The sequence below is a fragment of the Artemia franciscana genome, chromosome 11 (assembly GCF_032884065.1).
Source record: "Artemia franciscana chromosome 11, ASM3288406v1, whole genome shotgun sequence".
In the NCBI taxonomy this organism is placed as follows: Eukaryota; Metazoa; Arthropoda; class Branchiopoda; order Anostraca; family Artemiidae; genus Artemia; species Artemia franciscana.
In genome coordinates this window covers 4,620,536-4,640,383 of record NC_088873.1, presented here as the reverse complement: position 1 = coordinate 4,640,383, position 19,848 = coordinate 4,620,536, and the positions used below count along the sequence as shown (strand labels likewise).

The 19,848-nt window shown below is 35.8% G+C and overlaps 1 protein-coding gene across 2 annotated transcripts in view; it reads right to left on the bottom strand.

The window, feature by feature from the left end:
* LOC136032707 (protein Wnt-4-like) overlaps nucleotides 1–19,848 on the bottom strand; it is a 171,363-nt gene that overhangs the window by 32,270 nt on the left and 119,245 nt on the right. For both annotated transcript variants that reach the window (XM_065713011.1, XM_065713012.1), the window contains exon 5: nucleotides 12,739–12,883. In XM_065713011.1, the coding sequence (XP_065569083.1) occupies nucleotides 12,739–12,883 (145 nt within the window). The remainder of the gene's footprint in view (nucleotides 1–12,738; nucleotides 12,884–19,848) is intronic.

The following is a 19,848-nucleotide window of genomic DNA, read 5'->3' as shown; positions in this document are numbered from 1 at the left end:
TGAAAGGTCTCTACTTTAGTGATTTTGCTGCTGAGCTATGCAGCTTGAGTTTTTTTTTTATCAGCGGTCTGTAGTATGGGCGGTAAGCAATGGAAGTTCAAAACGTATTTGGATAGTTGGATCATAATATGGATAACCTAAGTTTGTCTGAAGTTTCCTTAACTTGCGGTACTTCTTAATACAAAATGGAAAGAATTTTTTTGTATCCTATTAAATAGCATAAACAAGAAACAAAATGAAACTGTCTTAGTTCCAAAATTATACATTTTAGGGAGCATGGAATGTCAAGCTCGTGCATAACTATAGAATAATTTTTTCGAGGCTCAAAATAGCTAATGTATCTTTTCCAGATTTCTAGAAAATAATGTTGGAAAGGCGAACCTAGAAATTCCCGAATTCTTTTTTTCTAAGAAGAGCTTAATTACAACCAAAATTTCTAAGAATGTAATTTAAGGCTCGGGTTAAGAAGCAAACTCTAACAATTCTAGTTGAAAGATAACTCATAAGTGTATGAGAGGGTTGGAGACGGTCTGAGATCTTGTCATTTGCACATCTACAAGAAGGGGTTGTCGTGTAACAAACAAAGTAGGTGGCGAGTAAAAACTTGAATCCATGTTGTGTCTTTGGAGTGTTCATACACAGTCTTAACTCTACAAGGAGGAAAGAGCCACTAGATTGCTTTTCGGGACATCTACCGAAAGACACTGTTGCGGTTGAGGAAATGGCGCTAGTGAGTACCGGTTGAATACTCAGAATATGCTCCGATCAATTAGACTCAAATTCATAACAGTAGGCCTTGCAGATGTTTTCACAAGCCTTTACATGGTTTTCACATAAACCATTCGAAGATAGGTTATAACCACTAGAAAATATGATCAATCTAGTGCGTAGCACAGAAATCCTCCAATCTCGATTAGCACCGTCATCCCTTTCCCAAAAATTTTAATTTAAAAATAATTTTTTTTATAACAAACTTAAATACAAAATATCACAAAAACGTTAAAAATGACTGAAATTCGTTATACTTGCTTTTATTTTCGAGGAACACTGATGAAGATATGGGAACAATGAAAACTTCGGATTCAATTTGCTTATGTTTACTGCTAACTGTGCCCTCTACTTTATTTTAATAAAAAAAAAATCAAAAATTAAAATATGATTGTAACTTTGATTAAAAATGACTAAAAAATGAGTATGACAGAGGGAGTAAGTGCCCCCTCTGTCTCGCCTAAAACTGCCTCTGTCTGAGCCTGATAAGATCTTTGAGGCGAAGGAAAAGGAAATGGTTGATTTTATTTCTTGTCATCGGGAAAACTAGCAGAAAGGTTTATTTGCTCTCAACAACGCTTATTCAGAAGTAAGAGTAAGCCATTTTCAAGTCCAGACTCAATCTGACGCCCGTAAGAGAGGAGCGTCTCTAGAATTCTTGTCATTTAAATTATTGCCAAACTTGATAGGAAGTAGCCCTAAGCGTCCTTTTTTTGCGTTGTTGTGTATGTACTGCATCCGGCCTTTATGAACCTAAGGTATCCCTAGATTCTTGTCCTCATAGTATCTGCCCCCAAAAGGCATTGGATTTCAGTCAAATTTGGCGGAAAACGAGTATTCGTGTCCCACTTATAAAATTTCCAGTCCTGATCAATCCTACCTCAGTAGAAAATTGGGGAAGGATGGAAAGATATTACAATCAGAATGACGACCAGAGCAATAATTAGAATAAAATAAAAATGCAAAGCAATAATTTCCATATTCCAGCCCTTTTCCAAGGGCTGAATCCGAATCGTCTTTCACAAGGGCAGTGGGTCCCAAAATTTTTGTCACTAGGTCCTTCTAGGGTCTTTTGGACTCGCAGAACCAAAAGACAGGGGTCCCTTAATTACTGCATTAGCGTGCATAGAGAAAGGGGACTCGCAGCTCTGCCTTTTTAAGGCCTGCAACAAAAATCAAAATCCTTGAGGGGGGGGGGTTAAGAGTCCTTGTTATCATTCTACTTGCAAAGCGTTTGGTCTTTAAGTAAAAGTAAAGTAAAGAATACGGCATTAGACTTTACAGTCCCTACCGGCGGTGCTGATCTCCGTTTCTTGGCCCATCAGCCAGGAAGTGCAATGGGGGGTTGGGGGACAACCATCCTGGGCTGAACCATCCGGGAAGAGAAATCTTCCCGAGATTTCTCCAGGTACCCATTTAGAGCTGGGTCGACTCTGGCTAAGCTTACAGAGTCACGCCACTGACCCCCGTCCCTAACTGAACAATTGGGTACACTGGGATTCGAACCTGCGTCCTCTCTGACAAACGATCATGAATCCAGCGCACCAATCCACTCGGCCAGGACGACGTTTGGTCTGTAGTCACATGAAAATCTCTTAGACCTTAGATAAATAATAAAAACTAAAATTATACGGGAACAGAGATCCGTGTGTACATAATAGTTGTCCTTAGGGCTGTCTAATTCCCTGTTAAGCGACAAACTTGAATCAGAGATAGAACCCTGAAAACGGAGTGGCTACTCTGTAATTGTAATACCCGGGTTTAAGTTGCTGCAGCACTTCACTGAGTCTTGGTATCGAAGGCCTAGCTTGTTTTGTGTTTCCTCGTGACATCAGATTTCCTCTAAATAACGAGAGAGATGGAGAAATAGTTTAGTTTACAGCTACACCATCTATCTTTAAATGTTTGAACTTAAAAACATAGCCCTTCGTGTCAACGCTAGACAGAACTAATGAATAATAACAAAAGGGTTTTTTTCTGTTCTTTCAATTTACATGGAAAGAATTTTAAGATTTTTCAGTTGGTATCAAGTTACTACTCAAACAGGCCGACTTTCCTTAGTAAAGAAATTAATCAACAACACAGAATGGTGGTTACGGAACTTTTATGGTGACACAACACAAAAAAATACTTATTTGACATATCTCTGATCAGATAATCATTTAAATACTGAGACCTTATGACTAGAACCCTAGCATGTGGTCCAAGGGGTTACGAAGCTTATTATTTCGCTTACACCAGATTTACGGTGGCAGAACCATGACAGGCCCATGTGCATGAAATTTATTTCAAGGAGGAAGAGAGGTATGCTCGCAAATTTCAAAAAAAAAAATCCAAATTGAGTCTTTATTTGGAAAGTAAATGAAATTATTTGAACAATCCTAAAGTTTCAAGACTGGAAACTGGGGCATGGGTCTGAAGATCTTGTACCTGAAGACCTTGAAGGTCTAGCAGGACCACACGTAGACAAGTATATAGGATTTTTAGAGGGGGAGGGATCCGTGAGAATTTGAAAGAAAAATACAGAAAAAGGTATGTACTTCATATGAAACGACAAAAATAACACAAAACTAGTTGTTTTAGATACAAGATAATACAAGAGAGTCTTAAAATGTAAAGGATTGAGGGTGGTAAGGGCCCAAAACCCTTCTCATGTTTATGCACCTAAGACTGCTTATGCACGACTGCTAATGTGCTTATGCACATGGACGTAAAAATCACGCAGACCCGAATATATTGAGAAAGGTGCAAGTAGTATGGTTAAGAAGGCAAAGCTTAGCACATCTATAAAACACTTATTCTACTGCTTGGTGTGACTGTGGATTAAATGGGAAATGAAAAAATTTAGAGTTCGCAACAATATACACGTAAGGATTGAAATGCAATATGATATTCAGCAATCAACAAATTTAAATTTAAAAATATGAGATAATTTAGTTCGTCACGTAAAAATGCATTTCGTTATTTTTCAGGACATACTTTATACCTTTTTCATTTATAATCTGAGTTGTTGTTTTCGATTGTTGTATTGTTTATTTGACATTAATTTTTCAAAACATGCCTGGGTGATAATAGCTTACTTTGTATAATTGGTAAGTTTCCAGAACTCCTAGCAAGTCACTAATTCGAAAACAATCTCAAAATGTTGTTAACAGATATCTTAGGTATATCCGAAGAGGCAACAATGCGACCTGAACCGCCAGTGGGTTTCAATTTTCACAAGGTAGTGTACATTTTTATGTTCGGAGAGTGGAGACGAGTGAGTTATTCTCATTCAGACATTCTATATTCAATCGGTTTCGTTTCAACATAACGAACTTCATCCGTTGTTTGTCAAGAGTACTCGGCTTTGTCTTGTATCTATTAATAAAGATAAAAGTACCAGGATTTCTATTCTTTGGAGGGAGGAGGTAAGTGGGCCTACAATTTTGTGACTAGAGAAAGGTGTCAAATATATTTTCTCCAGTCCTCACAAATGATTATATTCTAAATGTTTTCTCTATTTTCTGCCTGTCCCTTGACATGCTCTTTAGCTAGTTTACAAATACTAGTCTTTATATAAAATAATCTACTTATAAATCATAGATTTTCGTTTATATTTCAGTGTTCAATTCACAAATTCGAAATGTACAATATGACTAATTGTCAGACTACTAGTAAGATTAAAATTTACTACTGAGATTTATTACATTTGGTCTTTAGCGAAAAGAAAAGACCAATGTCTTTTCTATGTCTATAATATTATGCATTATAGCGAACACACTCAAATCATTGATCCGAATAGACTGGAGAATAACCGCAGTAGCTGTCTGTAATCGGAGACAATTAGCTTAGGCTCAGCGGAAAAACTACGCTGTAGGTATATTTGAATTAAATATTTAATATATAGAGTTAGTATTATAGTTAGGTTATATTATGTATGTTATCTAATGCGTTCTGGGTGGCCTGCTTTTTATATCGTAGTTTCCATAATTTTTTAATAAAGTATTAATATTTTCATCATATGATGTTAAATTTCATTAGAATTAACCTAAATTCACTTCTTGAGCGGGGTCGCAACAATATATAAGTACCAGATCAATTTCTTCTCGTGGTCTCGGATTCTACAGAAATTGGGCTGGGGTACCACCAGAACGACCTTCTCTTGGTGAAAAGAATGACACCATTTTAATCTCTTTCATGAAATAAGTTAAATCATCTGTGGTTTTATTCGGCAAACTTTTTGCAAGTTTATGTCACTGCAATATCGATAATCAAATTCAATTGTAATGTGCTCTTTGAGATATTTAAACATACAATAATCTTCAGAAAATTTTATAATAAATATTCCAAGTATTCATGACGCCATTCAAATGAAAAATATTTTCCAAAATTATGGGCATAAACGAATTTTCCCAAAGTTGTGACCTATATAGATTGTTGTTGTTTTTTTACACTGGAGAAGGAAATTTGGACAATTTTCATAAAAAACTATACTGCCATTTTTGAAAAAAAAAAATACACAATTATGGCTCGTTTAACATTAGGTTGATTCAAGAAGAAAAAAGAAAGATTAATCTTCTATGCTTCTGTGTTAAAAAGCTTTGCTTAACTAATTAAATCAATTATTCTATCAATTAATCAATTGAATTAAAAGCTTTCATTCGTTTAGGTTATTTCTTCAACCTATATTGTCATTTAGTTCTTTTATTCCTTAAACCGCAGTGCCAGAATGAGAAGTCAGATAACCCCGCCTTTTTTACCCATTGTTCTATCCTTTGTTCCTATGCCAGATTTTGAAACCAATAAAAACAGCGCAACAGCTATTGGCTGAATTTGTTGTGTACGAGCCAGAGTTGTAAGAACAATAATGAATGTTGATGTTATCCCAAAAGCAGCAATGTGCTACTACCCTACTACTTTTCGTAGGAAAACTGCTAGGTAAACAACAGTAACAGTAGTACTTTGTTTTACTCATTATTCCTAATTTCGAGGTCTTCTCTTCACTTTGAGGTTTTTTGACACCTCTTGAGGGAAATTCAATAAAAATTGATCATTTGCGCATAAGTGTATATGTATTAATTTGTGATGTCTTATGGGAAAAAGATGGGACTTGGGGCGCATTAAAAACAAGCAGAGCTTTTGAAACAATAGCAACAACTTAAAGGCATAAAAAAATGTTTTGCTAGTCAAGGCCCGTTTATTTACGGTACATGTGAGTGTTAAGCTCACAAAGGTTCGGAGTGCTCGGAAAAGGCAATGTTCATTCTAAGACGATCATATTCAATAAGATTTCAAGAAAATGACACTCGACGTCAGTAGTATGGCTACTTTATTACAAATCCTTTCAAGGAGGGCTCTCAATAAGGGCTAGAATAAGGTATCGCAAGAAAAACTAAATTTGGAACTTCGAACTATACCATATGAATGATAGATTTTACTTTCCGAATTCTTCGACATACGTGGTTCAATTTTTTTAATATTCTGGCCAATTCAGAGATCATGTGACAAATTACCGCAGGTCTTTACTGCAGTAACATCAGAGATAAATCTTCAAATTCAGTCAGACTTAACTCGCAGAAAATCTGAAGATCATGTTTTGCTACATTATTATCATTAGTGCGATTATGTATTTATTTCATTTTTTCTTTGCATTTGCAAAGACGTGATATCAGATTGAGAATAATGGTAATGTGCATGATATATATGAAGTAAGGTAGATCTCTTTCCTTCCGGTTATTTAACCGGTTATCTAAACCGGAATATATCGGTTATATAGCAGGTAATCTAAAGGTCATATTTTGCTACATTATCATCATTAGTGCGATTATGTATTTATTTCATTTTTTTTTTCTCTTTGGATTTGAAAAGACGTGATATCAGATTGAGAATAATGGTAATGTGCATGATAAATATGGAGTAAGGTAGATCTGTTTCCATCCGGTTATCTTGCCGGTTATCTAAACCGGAATATATCGGTTATATAACCGGTAATCTAAAGGTCATAATTTGCTAAAATATCATCATTAGTGCGATTATGTATTTATTTCATTTTTTTTTTCTCTTTGGATTTGCAAAGACGTGATATCAGATTGAGAATAATGGTAATGTGCATGATACATATGGAGTAAGGTAGATCTCTTTCCTTCCGGTTATCTAAACCGGAATATATCGGTTATATAACCAGTAATCTAAAGATCATATTTTGCTGCATTATCATCATTAGTGTGATTATGCATATATTTCATTTTTTTCTTTGGATTTGCAAAGACGAGATATCAGATTGAGAATAATAGAATAGAATATGATTTACTGGCTAAAATAGCACACAAGCTAGCATAAGCACGTCAGAACAATTACAATGATAAAATAAATGTTAAGGGATAAACATAGTTACAAAGTTAAATCAATTATTAAATTGCGAAACAAAATAGGAAACGAAAGAATTTTTGTACCTCATTGTCAACATTTGGGGACACAAGTCAAGTAGGGTATTTGGAGCTCTACGTGTATTAAGTCTTGTATTAGGAAGGATTGGGGGGTGTATTAGGAAGGAAGGATAATGGTAATGTGCATGATACACATGGAGTATGGTAGATCTCTTTCCTTCCATGGCGATCACTATTGATGCTTAAGTGCTGAATTAGAATATACGATCATTTAAAAATATAACCGGTTATTGTTCGTCAATTTTCATTACATCTTTTTTTCCGTTAAAACATAAGATCTTTGATATTGACTTAAAATTCTTGGTTTTTGAAAGAGGAAATTAGGCTTCCACTACTCTACTACGTCTACTAATACGAGAACAGTTGCTGCTTCTACAACTATTTTTGTTGTTGATAATACTAAATCGCGCTGCTAATAGTAATAAAGGAAGTAGTAATTGTTGGAGCCCATCTAAACCTGAAATTTCTAAGCCTGTTTGCTTGAAAAGGTCAGAGCTCAGCTACTGAATTCATCACCCTGTGACCTTCTCCATCCTTATTTATTTTTCTTCTTCTTTAATAGGAATGTGAATACATAATATAAGCTGAAATCACAGTCTTAATAAAAATTTCGGTTTGTGTGATTGAAGGATTCATAGCGGAGCTTTTTGAGTCGATGGTTACTCTGTTGTACTCACTACTGGTAGCAACAGTGAATATGCTCTAGCTGAGTCAGTTAATTTTAGAGTGATGATAGCCTTATTAGGTCAGAGTTTACCACTTGAATAAGCTAACCACTTGACTCTTACCGCTTGAACAATATTGCTGCTATTGTTACTATTATAACTCACTGCACATACAAGCCGCTTGCAGTAGCTCACATCCGAAATATATGCTCAAATTCTACCTAAACACACAACCATTTGGAATAATGTTTTGTTGTGTAGGTCTTAGAATAACAATTATTAAAGTGCATGTTTTCTGTTTTTAGTTTTGGAGCCTTTGCCTTTTGTGCTGTGATCACTATGTCAAACCTAGAAAATATTTATTTGACACTTTTTTTTTCAAAATAATCATCTTAGAATCGTACTTGGTTAATTTCTTATCACCTTCGTTAATCAACAAGCAGCCCCGTCTATCCAAAAAAATTAGGGACGGAAATGTATGGTTTATTATCTTAGTGTGGTGAGGTTGTCGTCCCAAAAAGTTATTTTTCAAAATACAGGGGATATGGGCAAAGAAACTAGGGGTATTAGCCCCCCACCCCCATTGATTTCACTGTTAAAAAGGCTTTATATCTCAGAACTTACAGTAGAATAAGATTCCTCTCAGATTTTATGATTGTTCATTTTTTTATAGGGTCAGAAAAAATTAAATAATTGATAGGCATTGCTCTTTTACGCAAGTCCACGCTATTGCGCAGTAGACAACAATTTGATTGATTGCTAAACGTAGAGACTAAAACGTAGACAATTCATGCTAGAACATTTGGAGGAGAAGATTAGGGCCTATATATTCTTTATTTGGTCCAGATGATCTAGGACAATTCTAAACCATCGAGTCATTGCTTTTTCGCGATGACAACTGCGGCAGGGCGTAAGATCCAGATTTATGGACAACGGCCTCTGTAAAGGGCTGCCTCGACCCTTTCGGGGTACCTGCAAGACTGGGAAACTTGCGGTCAATTTTTCCCACTTGAGGAGTGGCGCCCCTCGAGGAAATTATAGCCTAGTAAACAACACAGCACTCGTACGGGATTCTGATTATTGGATAATTTTCTGGGCTTGGTTTGTTTTGATGGGCGTTTTCGGGCTGAAAAACCTCTTCCTAGCTAATTTATCTACTATGGGCTGCCTCCCCGTAGTAGCATAATATTTGTAGGCATGAATATATAATGAGTCGGAGGTAATAGGCTTGGGACTGTCTGTGCAGGATTTCGACTCTTGTTGATAGAAGAGCATCGCCAAGTGCTGAAAACCATGTTGTGACCAAGATGGGCCCAGGATTGCACAAAGCCTCCAACTTACTGGAGGTCCCAGGGACTTCTTGCTGTCCGGTTCTAAGCTGGCTTAAGCGCTTCGGTGTAGACTTGAGAAGATATGTTGGTCCCCATCCTGCACTGGTATCCGGGATCACTGCTTTTCTTGAGGCCAAAATAATTTCAAAGATTTAAAGAACATGAAAATTGGAACTTGGAATGTTACGACGTTAAAAAATGACTATCGCATCGACATTTTGACTGACGAATTCAGACGGTTTGAACTGGATTTATTAGGAGTTTCAGAAACTCATATCCCAGGGGTAGGAAGCATGAAATTAGGTGACATAGAATTTGTTTACTCAGGAAGGAAGGATGGGGTACATAGACAGGGAGTAGGGCTCATGATGAATAAGGAAGCTGCTAAGTCTTGTTTAGGCTGGGAAGGTATTAATAATAGAATACTAATTGCTCATTTTATGACTAAAAAGTTTAGGGTATCAGTTATAGTAGTATATGCCCCCATTGAACCAACTGATGGAGATACTAGTGACTCAGATGAATTTTACTTACAGTTACAGGAGCAAATAGACAGGGTACCAGGTAGAAATATGGTGTTTTTGCTAGGAGATTTTAATGCCCAGGTTGGTAGAAATAGGGATAGATGGTATCCTAGCCTAGGTAATTTTGGTGTAGGAAAAGAAAACAGTAATGGCTATAGGCTTTTGCAATTTTGTAGGTATAACAACCTAGTTATAACCAATACGGTGTTTGGTCACAAAATGGCCCATAAGTTGACATGGTATTCACGTGATGGTAAGACAGCAAACCTTATTGATTATGTTATTGTAAACAGAAGACTAGCAGGATCAATACAAGATACTAGGGTGTATAGGAGTGCCGTTATTGATGTTAAAAGTAAAGATCACCATCTAGTAGTGTCTAAGGTTAATTTAAAGCTGAAATTTCGGAAGAGTAACTCCCTCCCGGGAAGTTATGATGTTGGTACACTTCAGGATGAAAATTTGAGAAAAAAATTCCAGGAACAGTTGAGTACTAAACTTGAGGGTTTAAAATTTGACAATGTGGAAGATGGATGGAATAATTTCAGAAAAACAATTTGTGAAGTTGCTGATGGTGTCCTAGGGAAGAGTGCTAAGACAGCAACTAGGAATATTAGTGAAAAAGCTTTAGGTTTAATAGAGAGTAGAAGGGGTTTGTATAAGAATTATCTGAGCGATAGGTCGTATGAAAACAAAAGGAATGTAAAGAAAGTGGAGAAAGCATTAAAATATGAACTAAGGAGATGTGAAATGGAGGCGATGGATAAAATTGCTGAGGATCTGGAAGATGCGGCTAGACGGCATAATAGTAAAATATTATACTGGCATGTTAATAAATTGAAAGGGAGTAGCCGATCCGGACTAGTCCCAGTTAAAGATAGAAATGGGGTCACAATTAGTGATAAGGAAAAAGTTAAAGAAAGATGGGTGGAACATTTTGAGAATGTGCTAAACCGAGATACAGTTGCAGGAAAAGATATAGATGAAAATGAAAAAGTTTGTGATACCTTGGATGTGAAGGAAGATTTGTTTAGTGAGGAAGAATTAGCGACAGTACTAGAAGGATTAAAAAATAATAAGGCCCCAGGTGCTGATAGTATGATTAATGAGTTCCTTAAATATGGTGGCTCTGAGGTTAGGAATAAGCTACTGAAGATTATGAACATGATTTTTGAAAAAGGGGAAGTACCCAATGATTTTAGGAAAACCTTAATTAAACCACTGTATAAGAAAGGTGACAAGAGTGAATGTCGGAATTATCGAGGCATTAGTCTGGTCTCTGTAGGTAGCAAATTACTGAGTAATATGATACTTTTTAGACTGAGACATGCTGTAGACAAAGTTTTAAGGGAAGAACAATGCGGTTTTAGAAAAGGTAGAGGATGTGTCGACCATGTTTTCACTCTTAGGTTAATAATTGAGAAGTCCCTTCGTTGTCAAACACCTTTGGTCCTTAGTTTTATCGATTATGAGCAAGCTTTCGATTCTGTTGATAGAACAGCGTTAACAAAGGTCTTATCGTTATATGGTATACCAGAAAAATACATTAAAGTGATTTGCGCTATGTACGAGAATAATACTGCTGCGGTTAAGGTAGGAAATGAGGTTAGCAACTGGTTTTGTATTAAATCAGGAGTTAAGCAGGGTTGTGTTCTATCCCCCTTTATATGGATCATTTTGATGGACTTCGTCTTAAGGAGCACAGGAAAGGCAATTGGAGACCATGGAATCAAATGGGGAGGAAGAACGCTCCTGGACTTAGATTATGCTGATGATTTAAGCATATTAGATGAAAGTGTGAGCAAAATGAATGAATTTTTAGAGGTTTTACGAGTTCAGGGTGCTAAAATAGGCTTGAAAATTAATGTTAAGAAGACTAAGTCACTAAGGTTAGGAATAAGTGAAGATGAACAGGTGACCTTAGGTAACGAAAAGATTGATCAGGTTGGGAGCTTCAGTTACCTTGGTAGTATTATTAGTAAAGATGGTGGGAGCAGTGAAGATGTTAAAAGTAGAATAGCTAAAGCTCAGGGTGTTTTTTCACAGTTAAAAAAAGTTTGGAAGAATAGAAAGATAAGCCTACAAACCAAGATTAGAATATTGGAAGCTACAGTGATGACAGTGGTCAAATATGGCTCTGAAGCATGGACACTCCGAAAAGCAGATGAAAATTTACTAGATGTTTTCCAGAGAAATTGCCTACGGATTGTTCTGGGTACCCGGCTGACTGACCGTATTTCAAACAGTAGGTTGTACGAAAAGTGTGGTTCAATCCCGCTTTCTGGGGCTATAATGAAAGAAAGGTTGAGATGGCTAGGCCACGTTCTACGGATGAAGGATGACAGATTACCGAAGATTGTCCTTTTTGGCCAACCGTCTGGGGCTACACGGAAAGCAGGTCGTCCTTGTCTGGGTTGGGAGGATGTCATAAATAAGGATTTAAAGGAAATGGGAACTTCCTGGGAGGGTGTAAAGAGGGAGGCTTTAAATAGATTAGGTTGGAGGAGGAGCGTGCGTAGCTGTGTTGGCCTCAGGCGGCTTGGTGCTGCAGTGAGTTATTAGTAGTAGTAGTAGTAGTAGTATGTCCAGAGTATTGCTTATTTTCAAAGTTTATATTGAAATAATAATCCTTTTCCTATAGATCTTTTTCAAAAAAATTTCATTTCTTACATAAAATAAGAAATAATTCGACATCCTTCGAAAAATGTTTACCATAGCTATTGCGATACATCTTTTATTTGTTTATATATTTACAAAAACCCCCGCTTACTAGAATTATCTATAAATAGATCACTTTTCAAAGAGTTATAACCTGAAAAAAAAAACTCAGCCACAAAAAAGTGAATAGAGAGTTTTTAGTTTTCGATTTTCTTATCAATTGGTGTATAAATATTTAAAGGCTTCAGTTAACTCAGTATTTACTAAAACCACCAACTCTGACAACTCACGACTCAAATCAAGAACCAGATACATGCTTTTATAAGCGAGTATTTGAAAGTCAGTTTTTGCTTTGGATTCTTACCCTTCTTCCTGCTTCATTATTATGTAAATTCATCAGGTTTCTAGCGTATTTAAATACTTTTTCTTTGACTTTTTGCTGCTTTAGTGTTCGCTCTGGAGCATCAACGAATTGTCGAGAAAAAGCAACGCCATATCTCAAATTGTCACTGAAAGAGGAAAAGATGATTAATGCATGTTCAATACTATTCGTTATCAATGGATACAAGGTATATTTTACAAACAATTCGTGGTAACGAACTGTTTGTAAGGAGCGACCCGGCTCAACAGAAAACGAAACTCTAAAAAACGGAACTCTGATCCTAATAGATACATTAAAACAATCGGCTTTCTATGCTGACTTCAAATATATTAATTTAATTAAGTTTAGTCTTACCCCTCGCAGATTCCGAGCGTGGCAAAATTTAACTGATTTTCGAAGGGGAGGGAACCCCTTAAAAGTCATCGAATCTTACTAGAAATCACACAATCCTAAGAAAACCCTATTGCAGAGGCTTCAAGCTTTTATCTGCAAAAATGTGGAATTTTGTACGTTTTGCCATAAAAAAGATAAAGCATGCGTGTTTATTTTTTATTTTTTTTTTCAGGGGTGATTGTATCAACCAAGCGGTCCTAGAATATCGCAAGGGGGCTTATTCGAACGGAAATTTAAAGTTCTTGTTCCAGAAGTGACCAAAAAATGAGAGGGCAACTAGGCCCCCTCCCATGCCATTTTTTTCTAAAAATCGTCTCGTAAAAATTTTGAGATAACCATTTTTTCAGAATCATTGAAAGGCCGAATAATTACGTCTTTGGAGATATCAAAACCCCCACAGCCCCTGAGGAAGGGTCTTCAAGTTACAAAATTTGGCCATTGTTTACAAATAGTATTTGTTATTGGGAAGTATGTATACATTTTTCGGGTGAAGGGAGCAAATTTTCTACTGATGGGATTTTCTATTGATGGGATTTTTCACTGGAGGGATTTTCCAAAGGGATGATTTTCCCTGTGGAGGGAAGTTTTCAGGGGGTGAATTTTTCAAGGGAAATTTTACACTAGAATTTGCCAGAATTCCTATACGAACTTCTTAATTGTGTCTTACTTTCTCTTTGCTGATTTACTTTTATGCATGGTGATGTTAAGGGTGATTGACCGGGGTAACTTTCCACCAGGATTGAATGGTCAAGAGATAAATCCGTGGGAATTTTTCCGAGGAAGTGTAGCCAGATTTCCTGGCAATATTTAAAAAAAAGATCAGAAATTAAACAGAAATAACAAGTTTTTTCAACTGAAAGTAAGGTGCAACACTATACATGAAAACGATCAGACATTATGAAGTATGTGAGAAGAGTTGCTCCTCCTCAACACCTTGCTCTTTCCGCTAAACTTTGAATTCCATCTTAATTCTTTAAGAACAACTGCTGAAACAGTGTGTTCTTTTAATTAGAATAATAAGAAGCTTTTTTTAAAAGTACTAAAAAATTTTAGCGTAAAGAGCAAGTTGTTGAGGAGGAGCAACTCTCCTAATATACGTAATAGTTTCTGTTTGTGTTAAGTTTTGATGTTGCTCCTTACTTTCAATTGAAAAAACTTGTTTTTTCTATATTTAATCTCCAGAAGAAACTGTGATTACTGGATGATAAACTACATATTTAATTCGAAAACTTTTTGATACTGATGAAGTTCATTTTTGCTCGAAGTCTAGTGACCTACCATGTATACCTGGATTAGGCAGGCATATATAAGTTTCCGGGGAGGGGCAGTTATGAAAAATTGAGGAGGGGCAATAATAAAACACAAAACTTTACACTTTATTCGATAATTTAAGTAATTATTAGAAAGTAATTCAAGAAAATGTATGCTTTCAGGGGGCGGGCCCCAAGACCTCAATCCCCTGGATACATCTCGGTCCTGTCAAATATATATCCAAGTAGGTAAGAGTATTGAAAAAAGTTTAACCAAACTAATTTGGACAACCAAACTAAATTATTAAATGATAAGATAAGAATAATAATAATCTAATAATTAATTAAATAATAGATAAATTATGATTAAAGACAGCATATGCTCTTAAAAATATCGAAGCTCTTGTTTGCACAAATATGGTTTTCATCAAATGAAAAAATATGGTTGAAGATGTTGTCGCACTACCAAAACTGAATAACACACATTGAAGTATTTTCCGCAAAAAAATTAATACCCAATTTTTCCTAATTTTTAAAGATATATATGATTTTACATATTTATATTAAACCAATAAAAACAATCATGCTTCGCTTCCACTGTCCTTGGTACTTCAAAGGTATAGACACAGAGGGTAAATTAAATGCCAAATTTCCCCTCCAGTTATTTTGTCTTCTGTACCTCATCAAATATCATTAGTCTCAGGTTCACGATAACATGAAAAAGCTTTTTAGCCTTTAAATGTTATTCTCAAAAATCGTCTTGTGAAATATATTTTTTTGTTAAATTAATAGCCATCTATGTTAACCGTCTCGACAATACTAATGACATCTCTTAATTCTCCTTTTTAGTCATGAGGGTAGTAATAAATAGCAGAACTATCTACCTAGTGAGATCCTTGGCGAGATAATAAGCAGCCTTTCGATTGTAATTGCTTGAATTTTAATAAGTTTTTGAATAGTTGGAATAAACATAGCTCTTTTATGTAATGAATATTCTCGTATCAGTTTCGGAATTCTGTCAGTCCTGAGGTATTTAAGGGTTTTTTATTGAGAAAATGGATAACTTAATAGTTACAGTTTCCGCAATGCTGGTAATCTAGTCACTGAACACGTAAGTAGAACAAGAGCTGGTTTTTCGGTCGGATTTCATGTCCCAAGGATCGATATTTCTTCAAGGTAGCACTCGAGTGGCGGAGGATGTTGGTTTATTTAAGAGTAAAAATTAAAAGTTTCTTTTGGGTCTTGCTTCATTGATGTTTTTGTTGTTCCATTTTTTTTTGCATAATTAGAGATTGGTTCCAGTATTTTGTTTTATTTCCTTTTTTCTTTTGTTCTGTTAACAGTTTTGTTTGCTTAATATTTGTTCTATATGTGGTTACCCCGTATCAAGTGATTTGTTGTTTTTCTTTGGGCCAATACTTAAATTGATGATATATGAGTACTATCCTCTCACTGGTTTTTATGAGGCCTGTAGCCGCTATTCCTTTCTTCCTTTATTGATTTGATGTCGAAAAAGTTTAACGGCGACCCCCTCACGACAACATGCAGGTGCATGTTACGTAGTAGGGAATGTTTTCTAAGATATTCAGGTGTTAATTACGTAATAGAGAATGTTTACTTTTGGTTGTTACGTAATAGGGATTGTTTACTTTTGGTATTACATGCTAGAGGTTTGTTTACTTTTGCAAATGGTTCCTTTGGTTGTTTTGTAATAGGGTTTGTTTACTTGTGCAAATAATTTCTTTTTTTTACGTAATAGATATTGTTTACTTATGATTGTTACGTAAGAGGGTTTGTTCACTAAGGTAATTTCCTTTATTCTCGGGGGGATAAAACCCGGTCTCGGACGAGCTTCTTCATCAGTCTTACACAAGATATTGAACGTGCAAATCAATTTAAAAAATGATTTCTACCAAATATTTAAAAAAGGAGCGGACCTCTGCTTTTGTGCTCGTGAGTCTCCATTTATATACCTTTCCCATACCCCAAAAATAGGGTGGGCATACCCAAATTTGAGCTCAAGTGGCTCCCTATATTAGAATAGAATTAAAACCCCAACTCCCCTCCCCCCAAAAAAGTTCTGTTGGAGGTATGATAATCTGATTTTCTTCCGTCATAAAGATTTATTCTAAATTTTATTCTCTATTCAAAAAATGCTTTATTGCTAACCTGATAGATGTTTTTAAGCCAAATTAATTATTAACCCTCATGAGTAGGGTGTATTTCAAATTAGGCCTTATTTACCGTGAGCAGCTATCAACTAGCTTATGCTTAAATAGTTGGACGAAAAGGCTTGCGTATACCATCTGCTTTCATCTTGAAAATTAAATATCTAAAATAGTTGAATTTTAGCCTAAAATGATATGAAAAGCTATATCTTCACTACACTAAATCCTTGATTTTTGAGGGGGGTGACCTAAATTCTGACTAGTTCCAATTTAAGTGGTCAACATTTATTCTCCAAGGAGGGCAAAAACGCCCTCGTTATTATTATTATTTATATTAGTCGTTGTTTAATAGTGAAAAAGGAGCGCCTATAACACCTGCATTGTGCGCTAAAGTCCAATTATGAAAAGGGAACGACATTTCAATGGAAAAACGCAGTATTTTCGCTAAGATTAAGAGACAAAGGTTGAATTGAATTTTTGCGCTAAAAACTCCAAAAAATGTAACCTATCCATACGTTAAATGACAAGAGTGTATCATAGTATTCCTTTGTCGTAAATAAAAATAGGTTAATCAGGAAAAGTTTTGATTATAATAAAGAATTATTATGTGACGTTCGTCCTCCCTTAACAGGGCAAGGTGTAACCCTAGGCTACATACTAAAGGTTTACTAATTCGGTGGCTTTTTCCTCTAGCGCAGTCTATTATACATATTTCTCATAAAATGTTGCTTGTTATAAGAAGAGTACCATAAATACTTTTTGCTATCTTGAAAAATGGTATTAGGCGTGGGAAATGAGACTTTCAGAGACGGGTTCTGGAGAGCTATTTTAAAAGATGCATCAACACATTTTATCACTCTTTAAGGAAATAACTACAAATCAGTGTATTTGGGATCCAAACAAGGCCCTGTATTCTCTTTGATTATCCCATTGTGACATTGATCTAAGATTATTGCTCTGAAATTTTTTGTCTCAGAAAAATTTCTAAGGCAGTGGAATAATGACAAATTCTTTAAACCATTTTTCTTTGCCTTTCATATTTTTCATGTTTAACCGCTCAAAGAATAATTTTAAGCTTAAATACTTGCATATAGAGTAGACAATTTAAGATGGAGAGCAGATAAGGATTTGACGAAAGGTTTCTTATAATAATATAGAAGGGGAAAAGTAGGCAGGCCCTAGGGGTATGTGGGAAAAGGGAGATAATTTATTACAGTTAAATTTAATGGGGGACGTGTTGAAAGTAAGATATGTTTATTCTTATTTCATTAAAACTAAAATTTATTTCTATTTAAGAAAAATTCGGGCCAATACCCACACCAGCAAAGATGGTAAGGGCAAACGAAGATGTTGTCCCCACTACGGGCCCTTCAAGACCAGTGGTCACCATGTATAGCTAGAATACCGGCCCTTCCACGACCGCGCAACAAAACAATGAGATTGCATCTCCTTCAACCTTCCAGCATGAGGAGAACTCGTCTTTCATGCAATATGCTGATCTACATGTAAGTAAAATTATTGACATTTTTTTAAGGGTTAATTTTTCAGCATGGGAAACTAGGATCCTGCTGGTTCTAAAAAAATCCATTCGTTTTGGGATATTAATGGCCCCCTCTTGATACTTTTTTTCTGGGGTTGAGGGGGCTTTGAGGGACTTTTCACCGGGCTTTCACGCTCAAAAATAAATTTTTATGCGCGGTAAAGTTCTCAATCTATTAGAACATTGATGCTACCTCCCCTCTTTAAAAAGTAACGCATTCTCTTTAGCTGAACAAACGGGGCCCTCACTACAGTTTTTTAGAGGGGGATTGAAGACCCCCTTGCTCATAAGAAAGAAATAGCTAATAATAAGACACTCCTTTCATTTTTATAAAGAGGGAAATAGCTAAGATCTTCATGATTCTGAATATCATCCATTCCTTTTGTTATTAGTAGGGTTTTGAAAGTAAAGTGTTTTTAACATCCTGAATTTCAAAAACTTAGCGTTTTACTGCTGAAAATTTTTCGGAGAGGGGGAAATGAGGACCCCTAATTCTTCTATTAATTTTCTTCTTTTGCAGCTTAATGTATACTCTTTTTTCAGGGTAATAGAATAGTCCTTTGCAGCTTTAAATCAAAAGTGTTTCAAGGATACCAATTGTCGCTCTTTTTTCAGGCAGCCAATGATGATTTTAATAAATTAATGGATGATTTGCTAGCAAATTTCATTGAGGAAAAAAGAGGCACCAACGGACGCCATATACCCTCCGTATGTATTTTTATCATTCTTAATTTCAAGAGGGAACCTTGGGAAGGGATACTAAAATAGAGCCTTGCTTCAAGCTTAATAATAGAATTTAAGAGTCAGGGGGTAGCTTACCCCTTATCTATAGATAATTTCTGACTCTAAAATTCAGAACTGGTAGCGGGAGAGGGGTCTTACGATGCAACGGGTCAATTTGGGTCCATGTATGGTATAATTTCTGGTCATTACACTTTCAGTTTGGTAGTGTGGTCTGAATAAATTCGAAGGGTCACTTTGCCCACTCAAAGAATTTTCAAACTACTTTGTTTTCTTTAGGACTATTATAAATTCTTTTTCAGTATGGATTCACGAGGAATCAATAAGCTAATAAGCTCATATTATTTTCTAGATTCCTATATCGGTGTTACCATCGCCATTTCGCGATAATTCATAGACAAAACCACAGAAAAGTGATCGCAAGGGGTTTTTTAGTGTGGGGGTGAGCCTAATTATTATACCTTCCAACTTTCATTTAGATAGTTTCATGTTTGATCTCGGCCTCGATGCAGAATTTTTACACAGTCTATTAAACGAAGTTCCATCTAGCAAGGTCTGCAGGGTGCTGGAAAAACAGGTGCCCACACCGCACAGTGACAGTTGTATGGGGGAAGCAGGACATAGTGGGACTGCCTCAATCCCTATATTGACTGATATCAATTTGGCCAATTCTGCTTTGTGCAATATTGTGTCTTAAAGGCTGAGTTCGGAGAAGCATTTAATTCTTTCACAAGTGGCAGTATTTATACGGATTTGTACGGTATTTAATTAGATTTATACAGTATTTATACGGGGACACATAGCACAGTCCTATGTGCTTTTGAGCTCTGCTTTTTAAAACAGTAAAAAACTTTAGCGTAAAGAGTGGGGCGTTGATGAAGAAGCAGCCCCTTTCATATACGAAGTAATTCCTGTTAGTTTTAAGTTTTAATGTCGCTCCTTACTTTTAGCTAAAAAAAACTTTTTTTTTTTTTATTTAATTTCTGAACGTTTTTGAATC